The sequence below is a fragment of the Gopherus evgoodei genome, chromosome 1 (genome assembly GCF_007399415.2).
Source record: "Gopherus evgoodei ecotype Sinaloan lineage chromosome 1, rGopEvg1_v1.p, whole genome shotgun sequence".
NCBI classification, from domain to species: domain Eukaryota; kingdom Metazoa; phylum Chordata; order Testudines; family Testudinidae; genus Gopherus; species Gopherus evgoodei.
This window is the reverse complement of record NC_044322.1, coordinates 48,154,859-48,182,242: the sequence shown is the minus strand read 5'-3', so window position 1 is coordinate 48,182,242 and position 27,384 is coordinate 48,154,859. Positions and strand designations below refer to the sequence as shown.

The 27,384-nt window shown below is 43.4% G+C and overlaps 1 protein-coding gene across 3 annotated transcripts in view; it reads left to right on the top strand.

Moving 5' to 3' along the window:
- Window positions 1-27,384, top strand: part of LOC115652001 (coiled-coil domain-containing protein 169-like) — a 62,489-nt gene that overhangs the window by 13,601 nt on the left and 21,504 nt on the right. For all 3 annotated transcript variants that reach the window (XM_030563423.1, XM_030563435.1, XM_030563413.1), the window contains exons 3-6: window positions 1,388-1,498; window positions 1,611-1,651; window positions 20,701-20,799; window positions 21,014-21,067. In XM_030563423.1, the coding sequence (XP_030419283.1) occupies window positions 1,388-1,498; window positions 1,611-1,651; window positions 20,701-20,799; window positions 21,014-21,067 (305 nt within the window). The remainder of the gene's footprint in view (window positions 1-1,387; window positions 1,499-1,610; window positions 1,652-20,700; window positions 20,800-21,013; window positions 21,068-27,384) is intronic.

The following is a 27,384-nucleotide window of genomic DNA, read 5'->3' as shown; positions in this document are numbered from 1 at the left end:
CAAACTCCCTCCCCCATGCCGAACTTCTCACCCCCTTCTGCACCCCAACCTCCTGCCTCAGCCTGGTGAAAGTGAGTGAGGGTAGGAGAGAGAGAGCAATGGATGGAGAGGGGATGGAGTGAGTAGGGGAAGGGAAAAGGTGGGGAGGGGGTGGATTGGGGGCAGGGCCTGGGGCTGAGCAGGAGGGTTTGTGGGTCCCCAAAAGCTTTTAAATCAAAATGGGGATCCTCGGGTTGCTAAAGTTTGAGAACCATTGGACTAGATGATCACAATGGTCCCTTTTGGCCTTGGAATTTATGAGTCTTGAAGATGTACAATAAAGTCATAATAAAGACTACAAAAGTACATTAGCATGTATTTTGTATTATTTCACATATCATGAATGAAAAATATAAAAAAACATAAGTTTCAGTTACTGGATGAAATCCTGACCTCACTGGATATGTCTACATTGCCATGTGAGACCGTGCTTGACCCCACCCCCTTGTGTCTACACTGCAATTGCACAAACCAAGAGCGTAGACCCAAGGTTCTAGGACCCTGCAGGGCTATCGGGTCCAAGCTGAAGTCAAGCTGGGACCCAGGGTCTGAGCCTTATTGTTTTGCAGTGTAGCCACAGCCCCATTTGACTCAGGTCTCCAGAGTCATCTGGAAGTATCCCACAATTGGACAACTTCCTTAGTCCTCTCTATCCCAATAATCTGCAATCTACTCTATTGAAAACAGAAACACCCCTCCCCCTAGGAAAGGGCACCAGCTCAGGTCAGTGTTAACCTATTCTGTTCTGATTGCTGATCTGCAGACATACTATCAGAGAGCTTCCCCTGGGTTTGTAATGGAGAGCAAACCAATCAAGCCTTTTGCAGAGTGAGCTACTTCCTGCTAATGTGCAGAGCAGGCTATAAAGTTTTCCCACAGTGCACCACGTTTCGAGAGCTAGAGCAGGTCTCATTTCAGAGGGCAGGGGGCAAGCTAGGGGTTCTGGGTAAGGTTACTTTGACTCAGGTGTGCACACTGACTGCAGTATGGATGCCAGAGCCGTATGTTCCAGCACAGATCATGAAATTCTTAATTTAGGTTTAAAATACAATGTAGATGCTCAAGCCCAGGGTTTCCTGGACACGGGTCAGCTGACTCGAGTCCCACTAATCCTGGGTTTACATTGCGGACGCACCCACAGAAGTAAATTGCAAAACTCCCATTGACTTCCAGGGAGCCAGTATTTTACCTAGTATCTTTTTCAAGTTCCCTTGTCTGTAAATGGACACTTTCTTGGTTACACAAATGTGGGGTGCCAGGCTCCAAAAGGAGGTGAAAAAGGCAATTTCTAATTCTGGTGTTATGAATTAAAATTTGGAAATAAATGTAACTTTGTGTTTCTTTTGAGGTAATGAATGGAAAACCAGATATGAGACACAAGTAGAATTGAACAGACAACTAGAAAGGCAAACTGGTCTTCTTCAAGAAAAGATGGAACATATTCGTGGAAATCCAACAGGTAGAAATGTGCCTTCATAGATATATTAATATATAATTTTATGAATACGAGAGAAAAATATCAAGGTATCACATATTTTGCTTATTTACAAATAGATTATCTTCTATTGCAGATAGATTGTCTTCTATTCGCTCCTTTGATCAAATGCCTGTGGTAAGTAGATTGGTGTTTAATTGCATAAGCATCTAACAATTCATTGTAGCTAAGGAAATTATTAAATAAATTCAGCCATTTGCAGCCCAGAAAAAAATCAGTGGCCCTATCTGGAAGCCACAAAAATCAACCCATTTATTTTTTAATTGTTTCACCTCTGAAATTGTTTATAAACTTGTAAGACCTATAGTAAAACAAGTAAATAGAGGATACATAAGACAAGAATCCTGAGATATATAATCTTATGTATTACAGTGGGAGTTTTTACTAAGTAAAGACTGCATGATTGGGTGCTAAATCATGAGTCAAACCTGGACAGTTTCAATTCATAATTTATATAATATATATTCTCGATGCATTTAGTACTATTACAAATACATTGTACACAACATATTTATGGGGAAATCCTCACTGTAGAATAAATGTTATATTTGTACAATACAAAATGGCTTAAGCATTTTAATTTCTTTAACTTCACTTCCTCCAAAGCCATGCAGACTTCACATTCACCCAAAGCCCGAAAAATTGACCAATATGAATGAGGCTGGTTAGGGAATAGCACTTGGGAACCACAGAGACCTTCACCCATAATATGGGTGCACAAGGGGGCAGAATGAAAACAAAGCTGAATTCTGGATTTTTCTTTTGTTTTTTAACCTCTCAAGCTCCAGATACTCTTACTTTAAGGCCCTTTGCTCCTCCCATTCTGTTGTCCGTTGGGAAACAAAGAAATACAGAATCCATGTAATATAGGCAGAAGTAGTATAAGGTAGGGCAATAGGTCTCTGTGAAATGTTCCTTCCAGCTTGGGAGCTCACGGAAAATCTCTGAGTTGTTCAGGTTCTCCAGATTGGATGGAAGGAGGTTGAGCCAGGATGTAGCTGCATTGTATATTAAACTCTCTTCCCAACCCAGTGCGTTTCCATATGGAAGTGTGTGTTTTGGAATTAATACTGCTCCAAGCACAATTAAATTCCCTCTATAGCTCTCACCACCTCAGATGGAGGTTTGGGCACATCTGTGATGAAGGAAACCAGTAACAGCACAATTTCTAAGGGATCTGTTCTGCCAGAAGGCAGAGGAGGAATCAAAAAAGGAGCACAGAGGGTCCTTCACTTTTTCATTGGTATCTAGGAAACTTCTGGTTCCCAGGGCATGCCCCTGCCCTGTCCATGAGGCCTCCCTCTCTCTTATTCCTCAGGAACTGCAGGTGTTCAGGCTTGCAGATTTTTCCAAAACTTTTTTTGCTCCTGTAAGTTTGTCTGTGAGAAAATTGAAATATTTAGCCCTTTAAGGATTAGAATGAGAAACTGACATTTCTTGATGGACAGGAGCAGGGAGATCAGCAGCTAGCCATCACCCTACTTATGTTCAGTATTTTTAATGTTATTTATTAAAACTTCAAAGTCCCAAACTTGCTATTACATATGAGATCCTATGAAGACATCCATATAATGTTTTTTTTCTAAAGGATATGCTCTAGTTCAAACAGAAATTAATTCAGGGAAGTCTTATGGCCTGTGTTAATACAAGGTCAGAGTAGATGATCACAGGGGTCTCTTCTGGCCTTGTGAGCTAAATAACGCTTCCAGTAGATATCATGTCATTTCTACATTGTCCCAATACTGGATAATGGATTCCTTTCTGGAACGTTGTAGAAAGATAAAGTCTATTAGTTCTTGTCATCTTTATGTTATTTTTAAAGCACCTTCAGGAGTTTAAGAATTTATGGGATTGAAAGACTGTGGTAAATCTAAAAAGTTAGGTACTTGTATGAGAACTCTTTTGACTAGAGAAGATGGAACGAATACAAACAAATTACCTTTGTTTCATATTATTTTTTATTTATTTGTATGAAGTAGCACTTATGAACCCCATTGAGCTAGTCCTGTACAGACACAAACCAAGAAGACCTAAAGAGCAAATTGATGCCACTAATTATAAGCAAATATCGTGTATATGTTTGCCAGACACCCATAACACATTGTCTGGCAAAAGTCTACTTTCTCCACATTCCACTCTCTGCTTTTAAAAGCTACAGGTCTTGTTTTTGAGCACCAACAGGGTTATAACAAAAACAGGCACTCAGGTACCACGGCAATGAGCAAGTTATAAGAATCTAAATAGAAAGGAATAGTTTACACCAAGGCAAACTCTTGGATGGTGGATAAGGAAGCACACTGGATTTTCCATACCCAGAAATTGAAATAATTGCTTTCAAAGGTCAATACCATTGGCTGGAATATTGGCTGAAATATTGCTGAGGAATTTTTCCTTGCTTTGGAAAATGTGTAGTTCAGTCATGTTTAAACACACAGGTATCATTTTGATGATCTCATTTTGACTTGAAATTTCCTGTTTGTTTGTTCATTTGTTTCCAAAAGCGATGGTGTTGTCATCCCCTTCAAATAGCACAATAATATGTAACCAATAATACAAACCTTTACTTCTTTATAAGTGGAGATTAGAAAATCATTTCTGTATGTTGAGGTTGGATACTGAAAAGCTCTGAAATAGAACTTCTACAGTGAATGAAGACTGTTAGTCACAACTTCCTTTGTGTCCTAGTGAATAATACACAGGCTGTACTGTAATTCAGTAATAATTATGAAGAAATTGAAAAGCAGTTCCTTTGAACCCTAGCCCAATGCAAATTTTACTTCCTCGTTAGATAAACCAGTTAGCATTTGTTCACTTCTTTTTCGTTAAGCAATATTATGTGAAAGATACATAGGCTGTCTCCTAAATATCATTTCCCATGCTAAGAGACAAAAATCTTCATATTTTTTTCCTCTCCTTATAGTTACTGCAAGAAAGCCTCCCTAGGCAGAGGCTTTATTATGCAAATAGAGGAAGGCATACTGCAGAATCAATTCAGAAGAACACACTTCAGATAGCATTGCCTTAGCAACGCTCTAGTTATGATTAGCTGCGGAACCAGAGTTTCTATTATAAATCACTGTGTTCAGCTTGTCCAGCATCATGACTGAGGAAATTCAGAAATTATTGTTCAGGCATTTGCTTTGCAAAACTGCATTGTAGTGAAAACACTGGATACATTCTAGCCACACACAGGCCATCCCTGTGCCATACTGGGGTTCTGCAATTGATGTTACACCACTAGCAAAGTGTGCGATGGTGTCAAATTGGAGAAAGAGCTGAAAACACAACACAGACTGGGTATCTGGATCCTAAGAAGACGTATGTGGGAATTGTTCTCTGAGCCTTTGTGTGGGGGACATCAGCACTGTGCCAAGGTGGAGGAAATTTTGACAATTCCCTTAGCAGGTCACCTTTCACTGAACTTCACTGACCTTGTTTGCTTAAGTCTCAAATAGGGATGTGTGAAAAGTGTGTCTGAGTTTTTTTCTTTGCAAACTTCAATACCAGCTTGGAAAAGGGTCTGCATCAGTCCCTGAGATGTCCCTGATACAGTTTAGGAAGGCAGCAAGCTGGTCGCTGGTATCAAAAACATTGAGAAATACTGCTCTAGACCTCTACAACACACCTTATGTGTCGAGGAGTCCCCTGTTGACATGGCTTCCCCTGCCTCATTGCCATCCTGGTATGAGATGTTCTTCCTTTGATATCTTCGGTCACATCAGGTAGTTACTTTCCTTGTCTTCAGTGGGCAGGAAACACCTGCTTTTTCTCAGCAAGGCAATAGGAGCAAAGGAAAATCCTGCTACCAGCTCTTCTTATAGCTATACAACTGAGGATTATAGTTCTTCTGTTCCCTAGCTTGTGGCTGGTTAGAAACCCTGGTGGTTCCCTAGCACCTCCTGGATTGGCTTGGGAAAGAGGGTGCTCCTTGGAACTTGATGTTCATGTAGAACCTGAACCAATCTCTGCCCACCCCCGAGCCAAACAAACTGACCCCAGCAGAGTTCATGCAGCCTGTCATAATCTTCATATTATTTTTTAATATAGCTTTAATGTGAATTATTATATTAGCCACTAGGGGGCACTTGGTATTTAAATATGCATATCCCTCCTGGGTTCAGCTGTATTGAAGCCTTTAGTGTTCAGTGCACAAAATCTCACGTGTACAGTATACGCAGAAACATGCTTTGCTAAAGAACTTTAATATTTCATTTTGTCACAGTAATTATTACAGTAGGAAATTAGTGACAGTTTATCAATAGAGCTAAAAATGGAGTTCAATTTCAGTACCATGAAAGATGCAGCATCACTTTTTGCACTAGGTTTTAGATTTAATTACTTCAGCTGATAGACATACCTCCTGGTGTTGGAAGAAAAAGAGTTTATTTTCCAAGTGAAACTACATGTGATTTCAAATGTCAAGTAAAATAGATTGTAGAGGCTTCATTGTTTTCTTTACATGCCAAACAAATGTATTGCTTATGTGGCTACCTGATAGAGGAAAATTGAAGAGGATTAGGGCTGGAGTGAATTGCAGCTAGACCATTAGACAGCTCAAGTCAGTCTCTGGTGAAAGTAAGTTTTCTAAGTTGACGATGTGACCTGTTTGTCACCGTGGATATGGAGGAGTGATTGATGGAAATTGTCATTTGCATTCCTAGTGGTAGCAATACACTGAAAAGTCCACTGTGAAAACAGCTTATGTGGGTGGTTTTAAAATCCAACTGTAATATAAATCTGCATAATTTCATTTGCTGGCAGGTGTTAAATCAACAGCATACTTGGGAGGAAATAAAGAAAGAAAAAGCGTGGGGACAAATGCAGAAAAGATTAATTGGGGGGGGGGTTCCCTTTACTGGGAAGCTTTGGATATTGGTCACTGCTGGAAACTAGACTTGATGGATCATTGGGCTAATAACGTATTTGCTAGTGAAGAATTCAGTTATGTAAAGAAGTGTCTCAAGGTATTATTTTAAAATTGCAGCATGTCTTTTAGCCCATCAGCTCACTCAGAGTGACTTGACAGGCAGTTTAATGAAAACTAAGAATTTTCAATCCCTTAGTCAGCTTATGTCTCCTTTCCAGAAATACATTGTCCAGCTATTCAGGGTTTAGCAGAAGCTGTTAATAAACCTTAACTTACAAGAATGACAATATTTAATTAAACCAATTTCAGCGATAAAGTTATCCTGACTTTTTCAGGGTTTAGATCAGAATTTATCCCACCCACTCAGTCTTGAGGCTTGGTGGCAGCATATTCTCATAGGTCAGTGCTGGATAAAGGAGGGAGGGAGGGAGATAATGGTGTGGAGATCAGTCTGGTGCACCCGCTGCAGTCAGTCACGACACCACAGATGAGTCCCTGCCTCAGTTTCCTTTTTTGAGCTATCAATTAGTTCAGTAAGGCCCACATATAGTAAACATTGCCCTTTCAGGAGTCCAGTTTATTTAACCAAAGTCTGAACATAGTGTGCAAATTAACATAAGAATAGCCACACTAGGCTGGACCAATGGTTCATCTAGCCGAGTATCCTATCTTCTGACAGTGGTCTATGCCAGATGCTTCAGAGGGAATAAACAGAACATGCAATTATCAAGTGATCTACCCCCTATTGTCCAGTCCCAGCTTCTGACAGTCCGAGGCTTAGGTATACTTACAGCATGGGATTGCTTACCTTACTATCTTGGCTAATGGCCAGTGATGGACCTATCCTCCATGAACTTATCTAATTATTTTTTGAACCCAGTTATAGTTTTGGCCTTCACAGCATCCCCGGCAATGAGTTCCACAGGTTGACTGTACGTTGTGTGAAGAAGTCCTTCTTTGTTTTGTTTTAAACCTGCTGCCTATTAATTTCATTGGGTGATAGATGGTTCCTGTGTTATGTGAAGGAGTAAATAACACTTCCTTATTCACTTTCTCCACACCATCATGATTGTATAGCTCTCTCTCATATCCCCCCCCTTAGTCATGTCTTTTCTAAGCTAAACAGTCCCAGTCTTTTCAATCTCTCCTCATATGGAAGCTGTTCTATATCCTTAATCATGGTTTTTCCCTTCTCTGTACCTCTTCCATTTAAAATATATCTTTTTTTTTTTTAGGTAGGACAACCAAAAATGCACGGAGTATTCAAGATGTGGGCATACCATGGATTTATATAGTAGCATAATGATATTTTCTGTCTTATTATCTATACCTTTCCTAATGATTCCTAACATTGTTAGTTTTTTTTGACTGTTACTGCAAATTGAGCGGATGTTTTCAGAGAACTATCCACAATGACCCCAAGATCTGTTTCTTGAGTGATAACAGCTAATTGGACCCCATCATTTTGTATATATAGTTGGGATTATGTTTTCCAATGTGCTGTACTTTGCATTCATTAATATTGAACTTCATCTGCCATTTTGTCATCCAGTCACCCAGTTTTGTGAGATCCCTTTGTAACTCTTCACAGTCTGCTGTAGATTTAACTATCTTGAGTAGTTTTGTATCATCTGCAAATTTTGGCACCTCACTATTTACCCCTTTTTCATTTCTGAATATGTTGAATGGCACTGCTCCCAGCAGGGCTGGTCTTAGACCAAATAGCACCCCAGGCAAGCAGTGTATTCGTTGCCCCACCTCCATTTGTTAAACTTTTGAATACTTTATTTTTATTGCATTTGTAGTCCATTTCATGACTTTGATGCACAATTTGCATGCATGATTTATCCCTGTCATATAAGACGATAAATTTGATCGCTAAGATCTGTAAATCTATATTTATTCATGCCATATATAAGCAAATAAAATAGTTTCATCTAAGCGTATAGAAACTTAATTTTAAGAATAACTGAAATGTACTAACATCAAGATATTGAACAGTGCACCAACATTGGGTGGACAAACATTAAACAGTGTTACAGTTGGTGACAGCCTTAGAATATCAACCCCTAGTCCTTTAGTTCAAAAGGTCGTTTTTCTTGCCTTTGCCCTCACAAAATGAAGCACAGCATCGGAGAGGTCCAAAGACTAGCCAATGGCCTTTTCAAGCGATAAGATAGAAAACTCTCGTTAGCCATAGTTGGTCAATAGAAGATGTATATTAATGAGCCTGAGCTTCGAAAAGCTGCACTCACCACTCACAACTGTGACTGGCAGTGTGAGCAGAATCCTCAAAGCTATCCATACATTAGACAAAATGTCCTTTAGCTCTGCATCATGAATCAATTGGAGAACTTGAAGTGGAGAGTGCTTCCCATGTGGCAAAATGTGACAAATATTTTGTCCAATTCAAGATAGAAGTCTTAATCATTGACATCTGAACATTCCCCGTATCTCTGTCCAGTGAAGGTCCATACAACTGTTCAAGACTGTTTTCCTGTCCGCTGGCAGCTTACTAAGGTCATACAAAAACCCCCAGGTCTTTTTGTGGTGCTTCATATGTCTGAACCTTTCTTTAATGGACATTCAAGCAGTGTCAACAAAAGAGCAAAAAACCCTCCCTCTTGAATTTTTCTTCTAAGCTTCCCATCACCTCATCTCTGTCCTCATAACCTAAATGTATCTTCTTCCAATGAATACAAGTTTCCTTGAAGACAGAATCAACTCCTAAGTTTTCCGCCATTTCTTTGGCAGCAGAGATGGTATCTTCAAATCCATTCTCGCTGTAGGCCACAACAAAGTCAAGGTAGCTTCTCATCAAAGTAGTAGCAGTCGTGATGTCCATTGATTGAGTTTTTAATGCCTTGTTTACAATATTTACTTGGAACAGGATATCATGCCAAACCACAACTGGTTTGCCAGACTTTACCCCTCATATCAGATTTCAGCCTCAGCTTTACTCGACTGCACCAGTTCCATCAGGGCATCATAAGCCTGCAGTAATGGAGCTTCTTTACAAACTACTCAGTGTAGGTGCTCACGCATGACGTCATCGTATTTTCCAAGGAGCTCTACCAAACTAAGGAAATTACTGTTATGTTCAGTGAACAACTTATCCAACAAGCCCCGGAAAGCCAGATTACTCTCTGCAAGGAAGAGAATAATTGAGATCAGATGTTCAAGCACATTCCCTGAATGCACTGTTTTTATGTGTCTATGCATTTATTCTGCTTGAGCCTGAAGTTGACTCCATCCATTTGGAGTAGGCTGTAAAATGGCTAGGTGACTTTTCATGTTGGTTTAGAGCATCAGCTAAGTTATGCCAGTAATTGTACCTGGAAAGTGCAAGCAACAATTTGGCATTCTTGTCAAATATTTTGCTACAAAAGCAGAACACCTTGTCAATTGATTTTGAGCACACTAGCCAGTACCAATTCAGTTTCTCACATTCTCAAGCACTCTTTCACAGTGTGACTTTGAGAACGGGCACTTTTGCTTATTTACTGGAAACGCCATATCCTCGATTTTGCCTGGCCTGTTCAAAATTGTATTATCAATATCGGCACAGTTTATCGGCCATAAAGCAGGATCTGATATATCAATTTGTGGTGTGCAATTTTTCTCACTGCTGTTTCTGTCATCATGCAAGGCTAATTCTTCATTATCGTTTCTCTCTTTTTCATGTAAACCAGATTTTTCTTTGTTATTACTCTCTTTTTCATGTGAGTCACATTCTTCTTTATCGTCACTCTCCTTTATGGCACAAGGAAAACTGGACGATTCTCTGTTACTTTCCTCACATCTCCATTCCTTATCTTCAGATAAATCTGCTAATTCTTTCGTATTAAGACTTCCATAATTTACGCTTCGCTCCTCAATTTCTTCTGCGCTGAGATGATTGCTACTGCCTAATGCCCGGTCTATATTATTCTGTTTCAGATATTTTCCCATCACATTTTCCCTTTGCTGCAAACTAGATTGCAATTGAGCTTTTTGCTTCCTATACTGAGCTCCTGAAGGCTTCTTTGGGGGCATCTTTTATTTTCTATGGGGGAAAATAGACAGTATCATGGAGAGCAAAAGGCTATGTTCTGCAATCTTAGAAACTCATCAAACATTACATATTAAGCATGGCAAAAGAAGTAACAGTATTTTTTTTATATTGTTGCTTAGGTAGGGGTTCAATAAATATCTATGTCCTTTATTAGTCACTACTTACACTCTTCAAATCTTAAAACACAAGTACATTTTCACAATTACACAATAAAACAAGGCTCACAATATTGCAACTGCGCTCTCACTTCACTTTGTTCTCACTGACTGACTGGCGATGCCCCAGCCCGTCTATACCCACAAGAGCATGGCTGACAACATTATAGAAAATTCAAGGAAAATGTTCTCAGAAAGTCTGGAAGTTTCCACAAAATTCCACAGAGGTCCAGAACATCCTAGGAGTTTAGTGAAAAACGAATCCACATATGGAATACCTGAAACATGTTACTCCAAACATTCCGTTTTCCTTTTTTTCGCTAAAAATAAAAACAGCACACCTGGGTCGCCTGCCCCTAAATCCAACCCTGGGTCCCAGTACAGATCCTGGGGGACACCACTATTTACCTTTCTCCATTCTGAAAACTGACCATTTATTCTTAACCTTTTGTTTCCTATTTTTTAACCAGTTACCAGTCAATGAGAGGACCTTCCCTCTTATCCCATGACTGCTTACTTTGCTTTAAAACCTTTGGTGAGGCACCTTGCCAAAGGTTTCTGAAGGTGCAAGTACACTATATCCACTGGATCTAAGGTTGACAACTTTCTAATTGCACAAAACCAAACAACCTGCCCTGCCTCAAGGCCCTGCCTCTGCCCCACCCCTTCTCTGAGGCCCCACCCTCACTTACTCCATCCCCCCTCTCTTGGTTGCTTGCTCTCCGCCACCCTCACTCACTTTCACTGGGATGGGGCAGGGGATTAGGGTGTGGGAGGGGGTGAAGGCTCTGGCTGGGGGCCCTGGGGTGGGGCCAGAAATGAGGGGTTCAGGGTGCAGGAGGGGGCTCCAGACTGGGGAAGGGGGTTGGGGTGCAGGAGAGGGTGTGGGGTGCAAGCTCCGGGAGGGAGTTTGGGTGCAGGATGGGGCTCAGGACTAGGGCTGGGAATTGGGGTGTGGGAGAGGATTTAGGGTGCGGCCTCCAGCTGGGCAGCGCTTACCTAAAGCAGCTCCCAGAAATGGCCAGCATATCCAGCGCCTAGGCACAGGGGCAGCCAGGCAGTTCTGCACGCTGTCCCCGCCTGCAGGCACTGCCCCTACAACTCTCATTGGCCATGGTTCCCAGCCAATGATGGGTGGTGCTTGAGCCCGGAGCAGCATGTGGAGCCTTCCCAGCCACCCCTGCACCTAGAGGCCATAGGGACATGCTGTCCACTTGTGGGAGCCACATGGAGCCAGGGCAGGCAGGGATCCTGCCTTAGCCCTGCTGCACCACCAACTGGACTTTTAGCAACCTGGTCAATGGTGCTGACTGGAGCCACTAGGATCGCTTGTCGACTGTTCCAGTCGAAAACCAGACACGGGGCAACCCTAACTGGATCACCCTTCTCCATATGTTTTTGATCCCCTCAAAGAATTCTAACAGATTGGTGAGGCATGATTTCCCTTTACAATAGTCATGCTCACTCTTCCCCACCTATGTGTCTGAAAATTTTATGTTTTACTGTAGTTTCAACCAGTTTGCCTGATACTGAAGTTAGGCTTACGTTCGTTATTGCCAAGATCGCCTCTGAAGCCTTTTTTAAAAACTTATCACATTAGCTATCCTCCAGCCATCTGATACAGAAGATGATTTATGTGATAGGTTACATACCACAGATAGTAGTTCTGAAGGAAGTAAAATATGAAACTGCAGAACTCTTGGGTAAATACCTTCAGGTCCTGGTAGCTTAATACTAGGGCTGTCGATTAATCTCAGTTAACTCACGCAATTAACTAAAAAAAATTAATCACGATAAAAAAGTTATTCGCATTTAATCGCAGTTTTAATCACACTGTTTAACAATTGAAATGTATTAAATAATTTGGATGTTTTTCTACATTTTCATATATATTGTATTCTGTGTTGCAATTGAAATCAAACTGTATATTATTTTTATTACAAATATTTGCATTGTAAAAATTATTAAAAAAATAAATTGTATTTCTCAGTTTATCTCATACAAGTACTGTAATTACATCTCTTTATTGTGAAAGTGAAGCTTACAAATGTAGTTTTTTTTGTTACATAACTGCACTCAAAAACAAAACAATGTAAAACTTCAGAGTCTACAAGGCCACTCAGTCCTACTTCTTGTTCAGCCAGTGGCCAAAACAAAGAAGTTTGTCTACATTTACAGGAGATAATGCTGCTCTCTTCTTATTTACAATGTCACCAGAACATGAGAACAGGCATATGCATGGCATTTTTGTAGTGGCATTGAAAGGTATTTACGTTCCATATATGCTAAACATTCGTATGCCCCTTCATGCTTCAGCCACCATTCCAGAGAACATGCTTCCATGCAGATGATGCTTGTTAAAAAAATAATGCATTAATTAAATTTGTGACTGAACTCCTTGGGGGAGAATTGTATGACCCCGCTCTGCTCTGTTTTATCCACATTCTGTCATATATTTCATGTTATACCAGTCTTGGATGATGACCCAACATGTTCATTTTTAGAACACTTTCACTTCAAATTTGACAATATACAAAGAAGATACCAATGTGAGATTTCTAAAGATAGCTACAGCACTCGACCCAAGTTTTAAGAATCTGAAATGCTTTCCAAAATCTGACAAGGACAAGGTGCAGAGCATGCTTTCAGAAGTCTTAAAAGAGCAACACTCCAGGGCGGAAACTACAGAACCCGAACCACCAAAGAAGAAAATCAACCCTCTACTGGTGGCATCTGACTCAGATAATGAAATAAACATGCGTCCATCCGTACTGGTTAGGATTGTTATCAAGCAGAACCTGTCATCAGCATGGACGCATGTCCCCTGGAATGATGGTTGAAGCATGAAGGGACATATGAATCTTTAGCACATCTGGCATGTAAATATCTTGTGATGCCAGCTGCAACAGTGCCATGCAAATACCTATTCACTTTCAGGTGACACTGTAAATAAGAAGAGGGCAGAATCATGTCCTGTAAATGCAAACAAACTTGTTTGTCTGAGTGATGGCTGACCAAGAAGTAGGAGTGAATAGACTTGCAGGCTCTAAAATTTACATTGTTTTATTTTTAATGCGTTTTTTTAACATAATTCTGCATTTGTAAGTTCAACTTTCATGATAAAGATATTGCACTACAGTACTTATATTAGGTGAGTTGAAAAATACTATTTTTTTTATAGTGCAAATACTAGTAATCAAAAATAAATATAAAGTGAGCACTGAACACTTTGTATTCTGTGTTGTAATTGAAATCAATATATATGAAAATGTAGAAAACATCTGAAAATACTTAAATAAATGGTATTCTATTATTGTTTAATAGTGCAATTAATTTTTTTAATCGCTTGACAGCCTTACTTAATACTATTTAATTTATCTGTTTGTTCCAAAACCTCCTGTATTGACACCTCAATCTGGGACAGTTCCTCAGATTTGGACCTAAAAAGAATGGCTCGAGTGTGGGAATCTCCCTCAGATCCTTTGCAGTGAAGACTAATACAAAGAATTAATTTAGCTTCTCTACAATGGCCCTTGTCTTCCTTAAGTGCTCCTTTGATTTAGCACCTTGATCGTCCAGTGACCCCACTGATTGTTTGCAGACTTCCTGCTTCTGATGTATTTAAATTATTTCTATTAGTTTGAATCTTTTGCTAGTTGCTCATCAAATTCTTTTTTGGTCTGCCTAATTATACTTTTACGCTTGACAGTTTATGCTCCTTTCTATTTTCCACAGTAGGATTTAACTTCCAGTTTTTAAAGGATGCTTTTTTACCTCTAACCGCTTCTTTTATTCTGTTTAGCCATGATGGCTTTTTTTTTTGGTTCTCTTGCTATTATTTTAATCTGGGGTATACATTTAATTTGAACCAGTATTATGGTGTTTTTAAAAGTTTCCATGCAGCTTGCAGGCATTTCACTTTTGTGACTTCATTTTAATTTGAGTCTAACTAGCTTTTTCATTTTTCATGTAGTTCCCTTATCTGAAGTAAAATACTACTGTGGTGGTATCTTCCCCCTCCCCTGTACAAGGATATTAAATTGAATTACATTATAGTTGCTATTACCAAGCAGTTTAGTCATATTGACCTCTTGGACTAGATCCTGTGCTCCATTTAAGACTAAATCAAGAAATGCCTCTCCCCTTGTGGGTTCCAGGCCTACCTACTCCAAGAAGCAGTCATTAATGGTCAAATGAGCCTTCACTGCAGTGTTCTAGCAAGCTAATCTTAGGCCCTCCATCCAGCCTTTTCACCAGTAAGACCCTCTTAGGGCCAGGAAACTCTTCAGGACTCAGCCCTCTAGGCATCACCTGCTGAAGGGTTGTTTCTTCTGGACTCACAGCCCCTGCATAGGTTCATAGAATATCAGGGTTGGAAGGGACCTCAGGAGGTCATCTAGTCAAACCCCTTTCTCAAAGCAGGACTAATCCTCAGACAGATTTCTACCTCAGTTCCCTAAATGGCCCCTTCAAGGCTTGAACGCACAACCGTGGGTTTAGTAGGCTAATGCTCAAACCACTGAACTAGCCCTCCCCAGCTCATCACTAGAACACTGGACTTAGCCCTTTGACCGCGGTCTGGTAAGATCCTTTTGCTGGAATCAAGCCTCTGTATGGCTTTGCTCCTTGGGGAACCTTATTCCTCCAGAAACACCTTTCCTAATTCTCCTTGTCTGGTAAGTTCTCTAATCAGCTCCCCTGAGAAATACTCCTACTCTGGCACCTAGTAACTGAGTCCTCATAAGTCTTTATTTAGGCCCAGATGCTCCTTACCTAATTAGCTGCCACCCGGCTACTTAGGCAATTTACTATCCACAGGTGGATCTGGGTTATTTTATTCTCCTTAATGGAGTCTGTCACAGGTAGACTGGGTTTCTGTTCCCTTCAGAGGGTTAGTTCTCCTGTGGGCTCTTGCTAGTCCTTGTTTTTTTTTGCTGAGACTTGTCTGTGCTGTGTGTTTGTGTTCTTTGAGCTGTTTGCTTCTTATTTTGTGCTGTTTCACTTCTTTGTATAGAAAGCGGCTCACATTGCTATAAGCCTCTTGAGTTGCATCTGTTTCAATGAGTTTTTATCTTCTCCTTTCTCAGAGAGTTAATTGAAGGTAAACACACCCCTTAGGAGTTTGGCTGGACTCTTGTTTTGTGCAGCTACACTTGTGTCTAGATGCACCATAGATAAGGTCTCAGTTGCTTCTTCAGTTACTCCTTATGTGATAGGAGTTGAAGGTAAATTATGATCTGCTCTAGCAGAGTTAGCGCTTAGAATATCTTTGAAGTTTTACTGGCTTAAATTTTCTTCAGTCCATTTTCTGAAACATTGTTTCATCTCTTTCAGTGTTTGAATATCTAGAGAGGTTTTTCACATAAGTAAACACTTGTAGTCTATATTGGTTCCCTGCCTCATCTAATACCCAAAGTATGTGCTCAAGAAGGAAGAGCTCTGCAGCAACAGCTTGCCTCATTCAGTGTTCATTGTGTGCAGTACATAAGTATTTTGTCTAGCAAATAGTTCTCTATTATGGAAGAAGGATGATCCCATTGTTAGAGTGTTAGCTTAGGACTTGGGTTCAAGTCTCTGCTCCTCCACAGGCTCCATGTGTGACCTTGGGCAAGTCACTTAGCCCCTCTGGTTCATTTCTTCACCTGCAAAATGGGGCTAGTAGTACCTCTCTACCTCACTGAAGAATTGTGAAGATAAATACGTCAACGATTGTGAGATACTACAGTGATGAGGGTCACATAAATACGTTAGATATATTATAGAATTTTTTTCTAGACTTTTTTTTTGGGTAGAAAACATAAGAATTAGGGTACTACCAGAAGTATGAGCTAGAGTTATACTAGGAAACTGAACCATTTTGGAAAATTATTTTCAGCAAATTACTTTGAGTTGGTGTTGAAAAATTATTTAAGACATGTAGATGAGTTAAATCCCTTCAGAAAGCATGTTACACGAATGCAGAGTGGAGTGCCCGAAAGTAAGGAAATACTAAAATAAAATTTGCTTGGGAAACCTTAACTCTGCCTTGCTTACACTCGGCAACTGAAGTGTTGCAACTTAACAGTGCTGTGCATCAACACTAACCCTTCTGGTTTGGGTGCAGTTCTCCCCTGCATTAAATGCACTGCTGTCTGTGAGCTACCTATTCCTCAGGCCCTGGAAGTGATACTTTATGGGAAACTGTGCAAGGCATTCGTATTGTCTAAAGGAATTATGGGAGATGGGGTCAAATCCTATAACTCACTGACAACTGCAGTCTGGTTTGGCATCTTATCCCAAAACAGAAAGTGCCCTGGAGGTTCAGAGCATTTTCTGTTTGTTTAGAGAGCCAGATTTGTTCTTGAAGAGCCGAAAATGCAGAGCTAGCTGTCTGCAGAAGTTTGAAGGTGGTGATGGTTCGTATTTCAGTAGAGCACCAAGGTCACCAGAACAGAATTCATGGACTTTATTTTGCCGCTCCTGGGGAGATGCTCCAGCAGAATCTACCTCCTGTGATGGTAACTGACTCTGCGTGGGCCCCTGTACTGAGCTTGAGGGATCGGATTACTGCTGGTGGGGGCTTGGCAGAGGACAAGCCATTTGATTTGTTGTTTTTTTTTGGTCTGTCACGTCAGGGGATGTGAGGAAGGGTCCTGCAGTGTCTGTCCAAGTGACTGAGTTGAAGTAAGAGAGGGACTTCTGCCCTCACTTGTGACTGTCTGCTTGTTCTTTAATAGCAGTGGTAGTGTTCATGTAGGCCTAGCCCTTGGCCATGCAGAAAAGTACAAATAATACATAGCATAATATGTATCTTGTGTAGATGACTTCTCCATCTCCCAACAGTCCAGCAAATGTCTCTGATACCTCCTGTGACATAGGTGCCCTCTCCTTCCTCTTTGGGCTTTACTGTTGTCAAGGATCATTTCAGTCTCCATAGACACCCAGGAACTAGCATCTGTTCAAACACATGTGAAGATGCAGCTACCAGCCTTGTTTTGATGCACCTTCAAGCCTTTAGTTTTCTCTTTGCACTGCTGGGCCAGATATGCATTCACCTGTCAAAAGCAATGGGGTGCTGAATAGTCTGGGTTACCTGGGATTGGATCTAACCATTTTTCAGTGAGTGTCCTGGCATCTGCCTTGGGTCAGCTGCTAGCTCAACTGTAGGATAACTTCTGAGAAGAAATTATCCCAGATCCAAAAGCAAACTGAGTACTGGAACACAGTGATCTTTAAGAAGATTCTGGCTTGGGACTAGAAGTGCCTGCTATGGGACTAGAAGTATGTACATGTCATTGTGTTCAGTGAGGGGCTTCTAGAAGACTTGATCCCTAGTGGCCACATAGTTCAGAAGTTTGACCAGAAGAGACACTCAGTTGCTCTGCTGCAGCTATACCTGCAACACCAGCAGTATAGAATGATCCAGTGCAGGGGCATGTGGTGATGCTTGGACTTGCTCAGAACAATTAAAACAGTAGCAAGAACTCCCATCTACTGATGGGAGGAGTTTTGTGTGGGACACAAACAAAGCATGTTACAAGTATGTCAGGTAGAGATGGCTATTAAAACTTTCTTCCAACCAAAATTCAGTCTCCTAGAGTTGACAGAGTAAAGGCTTGTTCTTTCTCTTCCTTCTTTGATTCTATAGGGGCACAGATGTAATAATGAAATAGAATATGGCACTAGCTGGATTTAGTCAAATTTCCTCCTCATTCTGCCCTATTCTTTTTCTCTTCAAATGGGTTGAATGTAAACACTCTGTAGGCTCCTAGATCCTATAATGGGGAGAGGTTTGTAATATGCAACAGAGTTTCAGCTGCAACTAGGTTGTTTTGACTTCCAATTTTAATTTTAAAACAATGGTTTTTCATGTCTTCTCCAATGTATCTGTCATAATAGAAAACTAAAGTTAATAGCAGCTCAGCCACGGGTGAAGCATTCTTGAAAGCCATGGATCTGCTGTCAATTTCTGTTTTTTAAAATCAGCAGGAGGGGTTATTTCAGCATGCTGGCAGCTTTTAACAGCACTTCACCTTCCGCCAAACCATTATAAATTCTTGACTTTAATGAAAATCATTCACAGGGAAAGCTTAATAGCATCCAGGAACGTTTTTGTGGAAAAGAAGGGACGCAGCTTTATTAACATTACTGTACCCAATAGAGGGTCTTTGTCAATCTAAACTTCTTTGCCTGTTGTGACACCATAACTCAAGGATAGGACAGACCAAATTATGGAGAAATTACTTCCATATGTTGTCTATAACACTGCATCCTACAGAGGCCCCATCCATGGACTCTCTACTGTCACATACTGGGAGCCAGCTTTCTGCTAATCGGTCAACCAAACTCCCTTGTAGCTCGGTCTTATGTGAAACTGAGCCATTATCACATCGATTTGGAAGTAGTGGGGCTTTACCTTACAGACACTACCACTTTCTATTCCCCACACTACATGTGCATCTGAGTATTAGGTAGTGACCAACCCTAATGATCCTCTGAAACCCTCAGAATACACTCTTTGCAGCAGTTAGCTCTATCACAATGGCAGAGAAGATTTGCAGCATATGCTGTGCAGCGTGAGAAAAATGATTAGTATTATGGTAGTGAGGAGAGGCCCCAATGGAGATTGGGGTCCCACAGGCTAGGCAGGAGACAGTCCCTGCCCCGAAGTGCTTACAGATTAAATAGGCCAGACAGTCAAAGGATGTAGGGGGAAACAGAGACATGGAGCAGTGAGATAAAGTAACTTGCCCAAGGTTTCACAGCAGGTGGGTGGTAAAGCTGGGAATAGGACCCAAGTCTTCTGACTCCTAATCCAGAGCACTGCCCACTAGACCACAAACTTGTATCAGAATCTTACCAGGTGAGTACAGCATAGAGTGAAAAGATAACATGTGAATACCAGATAATCCAAGTAATTCTCCCCCCCAGCCCTTTCCCCTGAACTTGATACTAGATATAAGTACACAAAAGATACAGACCTTCTCTGTGGTTATTGCTTTAGAGCTGGATTGTTGTGAGTTATCTCAAATCAGAACATGTAGTTCCCCAAGCAAAGCCAATTGCTGCCTTGGCAAGTAGTTTCCGAGTGTAGGTTCACTTGTGACCTGGAACCTCCAACCCGATGAATTGCAGCCCAGGGGCCAGTCCTTGGTTACAGGTAAGGGGCAACTCTGTGTGGCCCCATGCAGTTGAGCAGAGTGGAACTGCTGAGAGTACCAAAGCCAAAACCAAATGTGTCTCATTTAAAGATGGTGAAATTGATGGTGATCTGTAATGTCTGTCTCGGCATAAATCAGCAGGAGCCATATAAACAACAAGAGAATCATAAGCATAATTAAGGCTAAGATTTTTGTCATGGATATTTTTTGTAAAAGTCAGGGACAGGTCACGGGCAATAAAGAAAAATTAACAGAAGCCTGTGACCTGTCCCTGACTTTTACTAAATTTATCCATGATAAAATGGGAAAGGACTGGGCAGTTGCGGGGAGACTGGGATTTCTGGGCCCCCCACCACCTGTGGGCACTCAGAGCTCCCGAGTCCCCCTGCCCCCAGCAGCGGAGGGGAGCTGCAGGGTCCCTCTGCCCCCTCCCCAGCAGCAGGGAGCGCTGTGGGAATCCCCCTGCCACCACCGCAGTGGGGAGATGTGGGGGTCTCCCTAGCCCCCATGGTGGCCAGGGACTGCGGGGGTCCCTCTGCACCACCCCCCACCTGCGGTGGCCAGGGAGCTGCTAGGGTTCCCCTGCCACCGCAGGTGGTGGGGATCTCTGTGGGTTCCCACATCCCCCACAGCGGCGGGGAGCTGCCCATGGTGGCTGAGAGTCTGGGGGCCCACTGCCTCTGGCAGCAGGGGTACCTTACAGCTCCCTGCTGCTGCAGGAGGCAACGGGACCTTGCACCTCCCAGTCGCCAGGGCTGAAGTCACGGAGGTCTTTGGAAGTCACGGATTCCATGATTTCCACCATCTCCGTGACAAAACCGTAGCCTAAAGCATAAGCACACAGATCTTGAAGATTGCAACGCAGAATCTAGATTGTGATAACAACCTCTGTCATTGCTCAGAACAGGAATATTTGTAACCTATTGATTTTATTTTCTATGCAATTGCAGGGTTCCTTAAACCAGCTTCTTAAACAACTAGAAGAGGAAAAGAGAAGTCTCCAGAACCAACTAAAGGATTATGAGCTTAGACTGGAACAAGAAGCAAAGGTCTGTTACTTCCATATCTCTCTAACCAGCCCTTTCTAGAAGCTGTTATGCTGTCTGAAATGTCTAAAGCATTGGTGTAGAGAATGTAATGACTCCATGAAACCTAGAATGAAAAAGTCCTGGGGTGGTACATATGTTTGTTCCTTCCCTTTTGATTAACCATGCTAATTGTTTTGTTTGATTGTAACCATTTACCCATTATTTTAAAATGTAGGCTTACCATAAGGCTAATGATGAACGGCGCATGTATCTAGCAGAGATCTCACAGGTAAGTAACAAAAACTTTGCAACCTAATCATCTTTTTCGTCCCAAGCTGGTACTTGAAGGATCATTATTGTTTAACTCTTTATTTTTCTTTCTTTTTTCTCCTTCATACAAATCTGAGTTTTATTCCAGCCAAGGAAAGCCAGGCATAGTTCCCATCAGAGCCAGGCCTCCGTTAGCTGGAGCGATTGCTAGAAAGTGTTGGAAGTCTGTCTGTCTGTCATCTCTCTCTCTGACATTGTTTACACCAGACTTCTTGACTTAAAATTTCCCACCCATTATATTGCTGGTGGGAGCACTATAGTAGACAAGGCATGATGGCTACTGGAGCTTTAACCATTGTACCATCTAGCCCTGCTCTGAGCAGAGTTGGATGGCACAGAGGTTAAAATGTCCGTGGACAGTCTATACCTGTACATCCACTGGGTGGAATTGAGCTGATGGCAACAGTGGTGGAAAGTCTTAATAATAAACGTCCAGTGTATATATCCTGTCAAAGGACTGACTACATTGCCCCTATATAGCATCTAGTCCCTGCTGGCACAAGTGTAAAGAACTATGCTCAAGTCTTATATACTCAGATTCCTGTATTGTAGCATGCTGTGCAGTTCTTAAGATGGTTCTCAGTCTAACTTCAACTTTTTTTTTAAATGTAATAATACGTGTTCAGCCAAAGCATTGTATTGGCTAAATATAAGAACAGCCATCCTGGGTCAGACCAAAGGTCCATGTAGCCCAGTAACCTGTCTTCTGACAAGGGCCAATGCCAGGTGCCCCAGAGGGAATGAATAGAACAGATAATCATCAAGTGATCCATCCCTTTGCCCAGTCCCAGCTTCTGGCTAACAAAGGCTAGGGAAACAATCCTGACAAGGGTGACAATGACAAGGGTCACCATGTATGGCAGGGGTCGGCAACCTATTGCACGTGTGCCAATTTTTAATGGCATGCTGTGGCTGCCGCTGGTCCCGCTCAGCCCACTGCTGAACCCCGGCAGCGGGCTGAGCAGGGCTGACAGCCCGGACCCCGGCAGGCAGCAGCGTGCCATTAAAAATCCTGTCCGGCCCAACCCACTCTTCTCCACCCCCTGCCTACCGCTCTCTCTGGCAGGGGCAAGGGGCAGAAGCAAGCCTGGTCCTGCCGGCTGCTGCTGTAGGGCAGGCTCCACTGACAGCCAAGATTCCCCCTCCCCCACCTCTTCCCCCAGCGTGCTGCGTCATGCCCCGCCTCCTCTCACTCCCTGCCATAGATGGTCCTTGTGAGAGAGGGGAGAAGAGGAGCCCCAGCACCCTCGCTGCTCAGACCGAGGAGGCAGAGAAGAGGCAGGAGCGGAGTCTTGGGGAAGGGAGTGGAATCAGGGCGTATCCCTCCAGCCCCCTGCTGTGATCCGCTCAGGGCAAGGGACTGGGAGCACCCCAGCCCACCTCCCTGACCCCTGCACCTTCCTCAGACCCCAGCCTCCTGCACTCACCCCCCATGAAACCCAGCCCTGACTCTGGCACCTCCCCCCCCCACCCCATGCCCTGACTCCTGCACCCCTCTCACATGGCCCCAACCCTCTGCTCTGATTCCTGCACCCTCCACACGTACCCAGCCCTCCAACACCCCATGCCCTGACTCCTGCACCCTCTTCACACACACCCTGCCCTGACTCCTGCACTCCCCACACATACCCAGCCCCCCCATGCCCTGACTCCTGCACTCCCCACACATGCCCCTCAGTCCTCTGCCCTGACTCCTGCACCCTCCACACATACCTAGCCCCCCAACACCCAATGCCCTGACTCTTGCACCCCCCATGCTAAGCACCAAACAGGAGCTTCTGCACCCCACACCACCCTACATTCCCACCTGCACACCTCACACCAACTGGGAGCTGCCCAGGTAAGCGCTCCACACCCAAACCTCCTACCCCAATCCTGAGCCCCCTCTCTCATTCTAGCTCCTGGCCAGACCCTGCACTCCAATCCTCAGCCTGCTCCTTCACCCCCAGCCCTGTGCTCAGTGCACTCCCACCTTCAGCTCAGTGCAGAGAGAGGAAGAGAATGGGCCAGAACCAGGAAGAAGGAGGTACCTACTCTATGTAGGCAGGACTGGGACCCCGGGCCAGCAGCCGGGACCCTGGCTGACAGGAACCAGTGGACGGAACCACTGCTCAGCCCGCTGCTGGTCTGGGGTCCCGGCCCCCCTCAACCCGCTGCCGGTCTGGGGTTCTGACTGCCAGACCCTTGCCAGCTGGGGTCCCAGCCGCTGGTCCCGCTCAGCCCGCAGCCAGCCTGGGGTTCTGGCTGTCAGCCCCTTGCCAGCTGGGGTCGCTGCCAGCCTAGGTGAACTGAACCCCAGGCTGGCAGCGGGCTGAGCAGGTAGGCAGCATAAGATCAGCATTTAAATTTAATTTTAAATGAAGCTTCTTAAACATTTTGAAAACCTTGTTTACTTTACAGACAACAGTAGTTTAGTTATATAATATATAGACTTATAGAGAGAGACCTTCTAAAAAATGTTAAAATGTATTACCAGCATGCGAAACCTTAAATTAAAGTGAATAAATTAATACTCGGCACACTACTTTTGAAAGGTTGCTGACCCCTGATGTATGGTATAAGAGATCACCATTACCAGGTGACCTGTCTTGAAACCACATGAAAGTTTCCCTAAATGGCTGAATACAGGTTCTTCCAACCTTTATTAGAAGACAAACTCCACTTGTTGATAATGTCATTTTCACTGGTCATAGTCCCCCCTAGGGGACCATTCTGTTTGGAGCATTGGATTGGTTTGTCTAGGGTTGACCATGAACACAGTCACCGAACACTTTTACACACCACTGTCTTTATCTGCACTAGGGATCACCTCAGCAGTGCGAAGGCAAAATAACTTCCCAAATGCACACAGGGTATGGCTACACTTGCAGCTGTACAGCGCTGCCACGGGAGTGCTCCCGCGGCAGCGGTTTGAAGTGTGAGTGTGGTCGTGGCACCAGTGCTGGGAGAGAGCTCTCCCAGCGCTGCAGGTACTCCACCTCCCAGCGCTGGGGCACTGTTTACACTGGCGCTTTACAGCGCTGTAACTTGCTGCGCTCAGGGGGGTGTTTTTTCACACCCCTGAGCAAGAAAGTTGCAGCACTCTAAAGCGCCAGTGTAGCCAAAGGCAAGTCTGTGACAGCTGGATGTGCTGATCTGTTGATTTACATAAAAGCATATTAGCTCACTGTTAAGGTTTTGCATTAGTATGCAAGTTTGAAGTTGGAGTACATATTACTTCCATCTCCATTAGATACCCAAAAGCAAGAGCCTTATTACTCCTGGGGGAATTCTGCATGCTTGCCGAAAATGCCCCCCTCCTGCAGAATTCCTGTGCTTCCCTGCAGAAAACGGCAGGGAAGCTGTATGGGCGGGGGGGGGGGGCATGGAGAAGACCATGGGCACAGGTTTTAGGGGGGTGATTCTCCTGCAAACAGAGGCAAGGCATGGGAGGGTGCACAGGTTTACATGCCACTTCCCCCCTCCCCCCATTTCTGCAAGCGCATGCATAGCTGCCAAGCTGAAAGAGGCTGTGTCTCGGCTCCGCTGACTCTGCAGGCCACCTCCTGAGTCCTAGTGCCAGTCGTGCTCTCCTTCTGTCTGCTGGGAGCCTTCCTGTTTTCTGTGCAACAGTGAGTGCTCGCAGTGGGGCTGGGTAAGAGGGGGTGAGGGAAATGGGTGGAGGGAAGAGGCAGTGAGGAAGGAAAGGGGTTGAATAGGACAGGGGTAGGGCAATATGGGAGTGAGGGGAGGGAGATGAGACAGTGGGGGAGAGGGATGAGATGGGGAAGAGAAGGGGATAGGGAAATTGCGGGTGGAAGCGGGACCCTAGCCTACAGTGTCCCCTTGGCAGCAGCTGGAGCTCCCCTGGTAAGCAGGCCCATTGAACCTGTTGCCGGCAGATAACTGCCTGAGGCCAAGCAACAGCGGGGGGGTCCGTCGCCTGGTGTGCCGCGCCAATAAACACACCAGGGTGGAGAAGCAAACCAAGTTTATTTGAGATTTCAAAGCGGTGCAGGGAGATTGACTTAAATTAAGCACACCTAAAACAAGCAGTCTGTTTCTTTATATCCATGAGAACTTTTCTTACTGACTAGCAATTCCCCGTTTTCCCTCCCTCCTCCTCCTTTCTCCCCCTGTAGCAATTATGTAAGCGCAGGTGCATTAAGTAATCTTGGCCCCGGCAGCTCGTTAGTAAGTTTTCCTTCTGCAAGTTATCTTGTCCTTCTGCTAAAGGTGCACAGGCCTCATTATTTCTGCTTTAGACCAGTTAGAACTGTTGCAACTGATAACGGCTGTTACACCTGGCCTTTTAGGTCGATTAAAGTTCAAACATGGAGGGACTCTTGTCTGCTGAGGCCTAAAACCAGGAAGGCTCCATACTCTTGTGGCCTTCCACCCTCCCGAGTTACGTAGGGTTATCCTTAGTGACACCAACAAACCCTCACCTTGATAAGCCCTACCCCCCTACACCTGGACCCCCCCGACAAGCCCCCTACATCCAGACTCCCACCCTACTGAACCCCAGCCATCTGCACCTGGACTCCCATCTCATCAAGCCCCACTCCCCCAGCAACTGGACCCTCACACTGAGTCCCCCAGACCCAGAACCCCACCACAGAGTCCCATTTCCCTACACCCAGACTCCACCTGCTGAGCACCTGTGCATCCAGATCTCTCACTGAGTGATCCGTGTCCAGATTGCCCCACACAGAAACCTCTCACCCCACACCTAGACCCCCCCCCACTAAGCCCCTCCACACTTGGATCCTGCTTGGCTGAGCCTGACCACTCACACCTGGTGCAAAGGGGCAGGGCCCCGGGGTGTTTCTGGGACAGGCCCAGCCCTTGCACTGTGTCAGGGTTGGGTGCAGCCTCACTGCCGAATCCCTGTACTAAGGGAGATGGGGGCTTCAGGGTGATCTCCCACCTCATAGCAGCCAGTGGCCTGTGCTCTTCACTGCCATGCTGGACCCACATTTATTTACTGACAAAATTTGCAGAATTTTGCAGAATTTAAAATACTGTGCGCATAATTTTTATTTTTTTGGCACGGAATTCCCTCAGGAGTACCTTATGGAGCACTGGAGCATGTTGTTGACATTATTGCAGACAACGTGAAGGTGGAAAAGAATGGCAGGATACTTTCCTTTAACTTCTTATTTCCATACTTATAGAATATCAGGGTTGGAAGGGACCTCAGGAAATCATCTAGTCTAACCCCCTGCTTAAAGCAAGGCAAATTCCCATTTTGTTTTGTTTTGTTTTTAAACCCCAGTTCCCTAAATGGCCCCCTCAAGGATTGAACTCACAACCCTGGGTTGAGCAGACCAGTGTAAAATTTGGGTGAATAGGGAAACAGTTAAATATAGTATTTCATTTGATGATGTTATCTAATCTTCAGTTTTTTGTTTTCTACTGATTTTATGCCTTGGAAGATGTATGCAGTGTAGTAGCTGTGTCAGTCCCAGGATATTAGAGAGACAAAGTGGTGAGGGAATATCTTTTATTGGAGCAACTTCTATTAGTGATAAAGATATTCCCTCATCCACCTTGTCTCTTGGTAGATATAACAAGTTGTAAAATTTGTCATGGGAAGGTTATGACAGTAAGGTAGTGAAAAGTTGAGACATTTGATACCTGAGAAGCAATGGAAGATGGTTTGGGGTATTGGCACCTTATGAGGATAGCTGAAGCACTAAACACGAAGGAAAAAGTGAAACACTGCATTTCTTCACCACTCCGTCATGCCAAGGACAGCACTGACTTGACATTTTGAGGGGACAGGAGAAGCTTGAACTCCTAGGTCAAGATTTTAAAACCTGGATGTCTAAATTTAGGCTTCTCAAGCCATATTTAAACACCTCAATGAAAATGTCCTGATTCTGATTTTCGGAAGTACTGAGTGCCCAGAAATACGATTAAAGTTAATGGGAACTGCAGATGCTCAGCACCTCTATAGTGAGGCCACTTTTACTTTGTTGACTAATTATAGATATAAGAGCTTAACTTTGGGCAACAGATATGGCATACTCCCTGTAGATCTAACTCTAACAACCCTTGACAGAAACCAGAATTCACCCTGTTAGAGCTGGCCAGGAATTTTTCGATTCAATCCTCTTTTTGTTGAAAAATGCTGATTAATCAAAACAGAAACTGTTTGCAAAACCAGGTCAGGTTTGACAAATTTCCCAACTCAAACAAAGCAGAAGAACAATATTTCAAAATTGTTGAAATGTTTAGTTTTAACTTTTTTTTTTTAATGAAAAATTCTGGTTCTGGTTTGAAATGATTTTT